Here is a 9851-nt window from a genome sequence, read left to right as displayed (position 1 = left end):
TCACCTGTGTGTGTGCCAGTGCGAGGGGGGGCATTGAGGAGGGACAGACAGCTATAGGTAGCCTATAATTAATAAGAGACAACAGACTAACTACATAGCCAATTCAAAACATATTCTGTATAGCCTGGCTAGCTATCTCAGTAGTTAACTATGCAGCTATTAACATGTATTCATTTCATAATTTCACATCTGATGTCCTAAAAGAAGTTTCACCTGCACTCATTACCGCAGTTGATAAATGGGTACGTTATTTGTTGTAAACCACCTCTCAAGTGCTCGCATAGATTTGACACTGTTGTAGAGCTGGGAATCCCCTTTATTCAACATTGGCCAATGTTAACATAAAAAATAATTGATACTGTCTATAGATCTCCCCTGGAACCTGAATATTTTAGCCTCACAAGGTTAAAGATAAACGTGTCTTTGTTAGTTATCTTGCTTTGAAGAAGCCTACCTTAGCCACCTGATCCATGATTCATTCAATGACGGAATTATTTTATAAAGACATGAAAAGTATTTGGTTGTAATTGTAATGTTGCAATATTTTATAGGCTACTAAGGATGGCCAACCATCCCCCCCAGGAGAGCCTTAAAGGGGCAGTATTGTATTTTGAGACAGGCTTGAATTTGCGAAGAAGCTAATAGGCAGAGGATAGCCTACATTTTTGGCTGCTTCTATGGTAATAATAGTGATGATAATCAGTGGATATTTTAGCATGTAAATCTTGGTAGGGCAAACGCATGCCAGAGAAACCACAACACAACACTAAACAATATATTTAATGCACTATAACGGTGACCTGCGGTGCCCACAAACTGTTAGTGCCTACATGAAGCTTTCCCGACAACAGACCTTTCCATTCAGCACCATGGAGTGAATCCTTACCACCGCTACACCTGGCTACCAGTGGAGCCTCATCTAGCAGCAAATCAGTTCATTCAGCCTACTTTTCTGCCTTTTAAAAACCATAGCTGATATTGCTGACTTGTTTAAATAAATATGGTTTCCACTGACTCATTGTGGATTTGTGTAACTTGATAAGAACTGCATTCTCCTTCAGTGATAACGAACGCCAACATGAGTTTTGACTTCTGGACCACACACAAACATTATTACATTTATGTTCAGTAAATTCATCATGTTTGTTCTTATACCATTACCACTTAGCTCTAAGTATAAGCAAGTGCAAGCAAGCGATCTGCGATGAAGTAGGCCTATTTGTTCAGCATTTCCGAAATGGACAGCGACAGAAATTCAGATAAATGTTAGTTCAGATCATTTCAGCAAGATGTTGAGACCTTAACTTTATTCTTCTTTAAGTCGCGTCACAGAGAGAGAGAGAGAAAGAGAGAGACGCGGACTCGACAGCCTACCATTTGAAGTATTTTATTATGTGGTCTAAAAAGGAATGAAAATACAATAGCAAGGATCCACTTTTATAAACAATATACCGACACACAAACAGCGCATTGTGCAAACAAAACAATCCTTGCAATATGAACTGGAATTACATGGGTCTATTACTGAACTTTTTGTTTAACAAAAAATTGGAATAGACATTCACTGGCAAACATGGTTACAGACCCCAAAACATTATATAGTATCCCATCTTCTGAAAGAAAGCACATTAACTAATTATAATGCACAAGGTAAGCAAAACAATGAAATACATCATTCTACCATTGCCTAAAATGAGGAATAAGATACTAATGAGATAGATCTATATAAGCAATATAACAATGGAGATGTACAAACTAACTCTGGCATAATGGAAGGACGAGCGGATAAGAGCCGTCATTTCAATGAAGACATGAGCGAGCTGAGAAGGACGTAGCCTACATGCCCATTCACTAAGCATTTTTGGTATGGACAGCGGCATAATTCAGAACATGGGCCGTTCTTACAGTGTTCTCCCTGTATATCAAGTCAGAACAGTAGGATAAATAACGGTGACACATAAGCAGACAATGAAAGCTCTTACAATATTTGATGATGATGTTTCTCTAAAACAGGCTATAGGCTACATGCACACCACCAAGTCAGAACAGTAGGGGAAGGGATAGAGGGACCAAATTCTTAGGGTGAGGCACATAGGCTACTAACAGCTTACTACATAACATACACATACTACACAACATACACATACTACACAACATACCCATACTACATAACATACACATACTACACAACATACACGTACTACACAACATGTACATACTACACAACATACACATACTACACAACATACACATACTACACAACATACACATACTACATAACATACACGTACTACAAAACATACACGTACTACACAACATACACATACTACATAACATACACGTACTACACAACATAGCTTACACTTAGTGTTACTTTCTTAGCTACAGTATACCTATCACCCAGGCATATTACATCACCTATGCAGCAGCAAGACATATTTCTGGACTCACCGTTGTTGTGCAGGAAGGTGGCGCGGCGGTCCTTCTTGTGGGCAAACCTCTCAATTTCTTTTTCATTAATGTCTGGAATTCTCTGGATAAATGAATGCTGGATTGAAATGGCCAATGCATTCAACCTTTTCTGGCCCATGGTGTTGTGTGTGTGAAGTTTTAAAAATCCTTTTAAGGCTGTTTGTTTTGGATTATGCTTGATGTACACTTAAAGACGTTGGTTGTCATAATGCCGTTGTGGCCTGTAATCACCTTCACGCCTGGTCGCAAAAACGCACCTTAAAATGCCTGGCCAGGAGTCGACCAACACGTCATGGCCTCGCAGTGCTGTCTCACAATTGCCACACAATATGCTATAATTCTGGCAAGCACTTACCTATTCTCCTCCATTTGTTGGTTGTGAAGGTTATGGCTCATCTACAGTATATGTGGTGTCTAGTTGAGCTACAATGTTTGATTTCCCCAGTATAATGCCTTTGTAGCCTGTAATCTCCTTCACGCATGGTCTCAAAAATACATCTGAAAATGCCTGGGCAGGATTCGGCCGACTCGTCACGGCCCTGCAGTGCTGTCTCACAATTACCACAACATTTAATGAATGCTATAATTCTGGCAAGCACGTACCTATTCTCCTCCGTTTGTTGGTTGTGAAGGTCATGGCTCGTCTACAGTATGTGCAGTGTCTGGTGAGCCACAATGTTTAATTTCCCCCAGTAACAGCATTGTCTACAGGTGATGGACAATTGTCATGTTTTGAGACCCTTTCAGACAGATGTTTTACATCCTTAAAACTAGACTTGGACCACACACCCTCTCCATTGAATAGCAGACAGGGGAAGCAAAATAGTGATTGGTTTGCGACTCGCAGTTAGCCACTGCTGTCTTCCGTGATTGGCACAAGGTTCTGATTTACGACTTGTTGTGTAATGTTTATGTCCAATGGCCGAAGACGTTTTATCTCTAATTTCTCTTCATATGACAAGGATTGAAAAAGATTTGAAATAGATTGTCGACGTGGTTCATGATCATGACTGAAAGTATGATGTTAACCTGATCAGTTCAATCAAAGCTACAGGAAATATAACGTGATTTGACATATTTTTATCTGTGGCCAATGACCTTGAGCCTTCTTGGAGGGGCACTTCTACTGTAAATCTATAGCAGCACCCAAGGGGGGTCTTGAACTGCCTAGCTCTCCCGTAGATTCTATGGTGTCCTGAAGAGTGACAGAACCTTGTGCCAATCATGGTTCAACCAGAGAAGATGAACAATGCCTACACTCTATGCTTTCGCTTGCTGCCCCTCCACCACATAAAAAAACTGAGCTAGGCTGGAGATGCATTACTCAAAGAAAGAGACCAAATTTGTATGCTTCTTTATTAATACAAGGATTATTATTTTTGTTTTTAATTGGTGGGGCTCAAAACAGGTGGGGGGGGGCTCTGCTGTCCCCTGATGCCGACCTTACTCTGTCTCCCTCCCTTCTGAGTTGCCTCATTCCCCCCACATTGTGTGTGTTGGATGGGCTTGACCAAGGGAACAGTGAAACATGGCCTCTTGCATGCAGCGCCTAGCCTGGTGTTGGACGATGCAGATGGGTGTCAGCAGGGTAATGGAGGGAAACAGAGTGCTATCCCTGTCCTCTCCACCGGCCCGTGCTGCATCCTGGAGCCAGGCAGACCGGAGAGAGGCGAGCAGAGGGAGAGGGGAGCAAGAGACGCCCAGGCGCATGCAGGGGACTGCCGGCTGGGGACTACCACCGTCGCTCAGCGTCCAACTTATTGGATTTCCTCTGAAGATGTTTGTTTCCTTCACTGTCTCACTGAGGGACAGTGCTCCATTTCTAGTTATCTCATCATTATTTATTGAGGGAAATGCCAAGGAGTCCAAGTGTGGCTTCTGCAAGCAATCAGTGAGGAGGGATAGGGGGTAGGAGAGGGGGTTGGCTGGTGGTGGGGGAGGCCCGATGTTATTCCTCTGCACCCATTGAAAGAATCATGATGAGCTGAAATAGTGTTAGAATTGAGAATGGACTGCACTAGCAGTTTTTTGATTGCAGTGTCCATTTTGCTATGGTTAGCTCCATTTTGTTTCCGACTTAGGCAATAAAGAGGAACTTACAACTTTCATTATAGATGCTGACAGCTTTGTGAAGTAGCATATTGTGTCTACCATGCAGTATTAGAGAGCAACTTATTGTTCATGAAGTATTGTCAGTTTTAAACAGTTAAAAACATATACATGACGTTTCCTCTGTACATGTTGTTGTGGGTATTGCATTTTCTTTATTAATTTGTTACTATGCATTATTTGATATTCGGGACATTCAATCTGGCACGTAGCTCAATAAGTTCATAGAAAATCTATTGTACAATGGATTTGAGCCCACAAGTATGGATATACATAATAAGCCTCCACCTTTCATTTCTGTGAAGTTTCAGCTCACAGCTTTACTTTGTTGAGAGCAACACACGATTGCTGCATTCTATTCTGTGAGTCCCAGATTGGCCCTTGACTTCACTCACTATTCGGGTGCTGATTCCCAATAGTACAGTGTGTGATACTGCATTCATTAGAGTTCCTTTGTGAGATGGAGATGTACAAGGAGAGCTCTAAAAGGACATATGAAACATTTCTTTTCACAGCTGTCCCCTCTGTCTGTATGCTGTTTTTTGGGTGAATCAGCTGAGCTTCTTTCAATTATGTAAGTGTAGCATTTTCAAGAGTCCAGAGTGTATTGTTGAGGCATGAAGGCTACAATTGTTTTTACTTTTCATGTTTCATAAGAACTTTAGAATAGTTGTACTATCAATCACTTTCAGCACCATGGCAATCGCACTCTCTCCCTCACACTGTAATAGTACATCAAATCAAATAAAATTTATTTATATAGCCCTTTGTACATCAGCTGATATCTCAAAGTGCTGTACAGAAACCCAGCCTAAAACCCCAAACAGCAAGCAATGCAGGTGTAGAAGCACGGTGGCTAGGAAAAACTCCATAGAAAGGCCAAAACCTAGGAAGAAACCTAGAGAGGAACCAGGCTATGTGGGGTGGCCAGTCCTCTTCTGGCTGTGCCGGGTGGAGATTATAACAGAACATGGCCAAGATGTTCAAATGTTCATAAATGACAACCCCTAAAAAATGTCTATTAATTATAATCCACAGAGTAATTCACATTTCCTGTTGCTGCAGGATTATTTTCCTGTTGTAACAAACTGGTTCAAATTAAGATCCTATATCTGTAACTGGATGCAAGGCAGTCAGACAGACAGACAGACAGACTCAGACAGACAGACAGAGAGAGACAGACAGACAGAGACAGACAGACAGACAGACAGACAGACAGACAGACAGACAGACAGACAGACAGACAGACAGACAGACAGACAGACAGACAGACAGACAGACAGACAGACAGACAGACAGACAGACAGACAGACAGACAGACAGACAGACAGACAGACAGACAGACAGACAGACAGACAGACAGACAGACAGACAGACAGACAGACAGACAGACAGACAGACAGACAGACAGACAGACAGACAGACAGACAGACAGACAGACAGACAGACAGACAGACAGACAGACAGACAGACAGACAGACAGACAGACAGACAGACAGAGAGAGAGAGAGACCTTGGAACGTACCTCTATAGTGTATTAAGCATCTCTAAAATGTGTGCGAGGCGAATGCCACATTAGATGAACATGTTTACCTGAAATATTAGCTTAATTAATTCAAATTGAGCATTCAGTGGGTACGGCATTCAGTGGGTTTGCTTCATCTTAAGCTTTCAAGTATAACATGATGTTCGACTCTCTTTTTCATATGGTCCTGTCACATTAGGCTTATCTGTCGGGCTTCACTGTTCTACATCCAAAGGGAGCCTGATGCCCACACGAACATCCAAGAGAACAAACCAGCTGGTCAAGAGACCTCAAATTTCTAGAAAGTAACACGCAGCCATGCATTCTGAGTGAGCATTAGCCCTGGAGTGCATCCCCAATCCTGTAGAGAGTGGAAGCACACAATACCATCTGTGCTGCTGTCTTATTACGGATCCCCCGCTCCAATCATTGTTCCTGTCACATGCTAATAAGATTTCACATCAAAGTATTCCTTTTGACTGGCCAGTGAGGGTCTTGTCATTGCATATGTGTCTGGTGATATAATATGTTTCTTACTGCTGTTGTGGTAGTGGGCAGCTGCTATACTAGACAGGGTCTCAAGGCACAAAGGATCAGTAAAATAGGGTTATTATGGTCAAAACTCACTTTAATCTGACAACAAAGTCTCACCAATGCCACTACATTATCAGTCTCCTATAGACATATCCTGTTTGCTGCTTTCTCTACAGTCTCTCACTTCTGCAGGTCTTTGGGCTGGGTCTGGTCCCTCCCTTGTTTGAGAATCAGCCTTATTTATTTATTTTTGTACATTTTACCCCTTTTTTCTCTCCCCAATTTTGTGATATCCAATTGGTAGTTACAGTCTTGGCCCAATGCTGCAACTCCTGTACAGACTCGGGAGAGGCAAAGGACGAGAGCCATACGTCCTCCGAAACACAACCCCACAAAGCCACACTGCTTCTTGACACACTACTCGCTTAACCCAGAAGCCAATGTGTCAGAGGAAACACTGTACAGCTGGCGACCACAGTCAGCGTGCATGCACCCAGGCCACCACAAGGAGTCACTAGAGCGCGATGGGACAAGGACATCCCGGTCGGCCAAACCCTCCCCTAACCCCGACGGTGCTGGGCCAATTGTGTGCTGCCTCATGGGTCTCCCGGTCGCGGCTGGCTGCGACACAGCCTGGGATTGAACCCGGATCTGTAGTGACGCCTCTAGTACTGTGATGTAGTGCCTCAGACCACCGTGCCACTCGGGAGGGGAATCAGCCTTATTTAAAGGGAAATTTAACAAAATAATATGTTGATATTTTTTTCATTAGTCCACTGTTGATACAGTCCCAAAATGTTTTGCATGTCAGCAGTCAAGTGTTGGACGGTGTTGGAATGTGTGCGGTATTGGGAAGGTGTGTGATGTTTGGAAGGTGTGTGGTGTTGGGAAGGTTTGTGGTGTTGGGAAGGTGTATGGTGTTGGGAAGGTTTGTGGTGTTGGGAGGGTGTGGGTGTTGGATGGTGTTAGATGGTGTGTGGTGTTGGACGGTGTTGGAAGGTGTGTGGTGTTGGAAGGTGTGCGTTGTTGCGAAGGTGTGTGGTGTTGGGAAGGTGTGTGGTGTTGGGAAGGTGTGTGGTGTTGGACGGTGTTGGAAGATGTGTGGTGTTGGACGGTGTTGGAATGTGTGCAGTATTGGGAGGGTTTGTGGTGTTGGGAAGGTTTGTGGTGTTGGGAGGATGTGTGCTGTTGGAATGTGTGTGCTGTTGGGGAGGTGTGTGGTGTTGGGGAGGTGTGTGGTATGTGGTATTGGGTAGGTGTGTGGTGTTGGGAAGGTTTGTGGTGTTGGGGAGGTGTGTGGTGTTGGGGAGTTGTGAAGTGTTGGAAGGTTTTTGGTGTTGGGAGGGTGTGAGAGGCAATGGGTGATTGTTCCTGACTGCACTACACTGCCTCAGCCTTATTCATAATGTAAAGAAAGGCAATCTTTTTAATTTCTTGCCCTCATTTTCCCCTTTTAAACTACACTGCTCTATGTGCAGTGAATGCACTAAAGACAGAGCTTTTCAATTGCAGATTTTCCCTTTGAACATAATCACTTTTTCTTTTGTGCCAAGGACATTGGCTACTGTAATTTGCTACAGTCACTGAACATCTTTCATTCTGGCCTTTATGGATTCAGAAATTTTCGACACGCACCCAAAGTTTATTTCTCTCAAATTTTGTGCACACATTTCTTTACATCCCTGTTTGTGAGTAGTTATCCTTTGCCAATATAAACCATCCACCTGACAGGTGTGGCATATCAAAAAGCTGATTAAAGAGCATGATCATTACACAGGTGTACCATGAGCTGGGGACAATAAAAGGCCACTCTAAAATGTGCAGATTTGTCACACAACACAATGCCACAGATGTCTCAAGTTTTTGGGGAGTGTGCAATTGTGATGCTGACTGCAGGAATATCCAAAGGATCTGTTGCCACACACCTGGTTCCCATTTCCCCTGATTAGTATGTTATATATGTGCCCTCTGTTCCCTCTGTCGGTTATTGTTCCCATGTGTGGTGGTCGTGTGAGTACCTATGTGTTGGTGCAGCTGTTATGCTGCATGTTTTTCTATACGTGTTTGTTTTGGGTGTATTAAAAAAAACTATTGTGTATTCCTGTGCCTGGTCTCCAGTGTGACAATTCAATTGTTTCTTTATTTTTACAATTTTCTACATTGTATAATAGTGAAGACATCAAAACTATGAAATAGCACATATGGAATCATGTAGTAACCAAAAAAGTGTTAAACAAATCAAAATATATTTTATATTTGAGATTCTTCAAAGTAATCACCCTTAGACTTGATGACAGCTTTGCAGCCTCTTGGCATTCTCTCAAATGACTTAACCTGGAATGCTTTTCCAACAGTCTGGAAGGAGTTCCCACATATGCAGAGCACTTGTGGCCTGCTTTTCCTTCACTCTCTGGTCCAACTCATCCCAAACCATCTCAATTGGGTTAGGGTCAGGTGATTCTGGAGGCCAGGTCATCTGATGCAGCACTACATCAGTCTCCTTCTTGGCAAATAGCCCTTACACAGCCTGGAGGTGTTGAAAAACAAATTATAGTCCCACTAAGCGCAAACCAGATGGGATGGCGTATTGCTACAGAATGCTGTGGTAGCCATGCTGGTTAAGTGTGCCTTATTCTAAATAAATCAATGTCACCAACAAAGCACCATCACACCACCTCCATGCTTCACAGTAGGAACCGCACATGCGGAGAGCATCCATTCACCTACTCTGCGTCTTACAAAGACAGTGGTTGGAACCAAAAATCAAAAACATCACACCAAAGGACAGATCTCCACAGGTCTAATATCCATTGCTCATGTTTCTTGGCCCAAGCAAGTCTCTTTTTATTGGTGTCCTTTTAGTAGTGTTTTTTTTTTGCAGCAATTCGACCATGAAGGCCTGATTCACGCAGTCTCCTCTGAACAGTTGATGTTGAGATGTCTGTTACTTGAACTCTGTGAAGCATTTATTTGGGCTGCAATTTCTGAGGCTGGTAAATCTAATGAACATATCCTCTGCAGTAGAGGTAACTCTGGGTCTTCCTTTCCTGTTGCGGTCTTCATGAGAGCCGGGTTCATCGTAGAGCTTGATGGTTTTTGCGACTGCACTTGAAAAAACTTTGAAAGTTCTTTAAATGTTCCGGATTGACTAACCTTCATGTCTTAACCTCATAGTCCGACCAAACCCGTATGCGGTAGCGTAACTACAGCC

General features: G+C 42.9%; 1 protein-coding gene across 1 annotated transcript in view; it reads left to right on the top strand.

Moving 5' to 3' along the window:
- The first annotated feature begins 4039 nt into the window (after positions 1-4039).
- The window catches only part of LOC135574798 (transmembrane protein 132C-like), a 69148-nt gene continuing 63336 nt past the window's right edge, over positions 4040-9851 (top strand). Inside the window, exon 1 of the mRNA XM_065026998.1 lies at positions 4040-4380. Within this exon, the coding sequence (XP_064883070.1) occupies positions 4040-4380 (341 nt within the window). The remainder of the gene's footprint in view (positions 4381-9851) is intronic.

This window comes from Oncorhynchus nerka, linkage group LG13 (genome assembly GCF_034236695.1).
Source record: "Oncorhynchus nerka isolate Pitt River linkage group LG13, Oner_Uvic_2.0, whole genome shotgun sequence".
Lineage (NCBI taxonomy): Eukaryota > Metazoa > Chordata > Actinopteri > Salmoniformes > Salmonidae > Oncorhynchus > Oncorhynchus nerka.
This window is presented reverse-complemented; position numbering and strand designations above follow the sequence as displayed.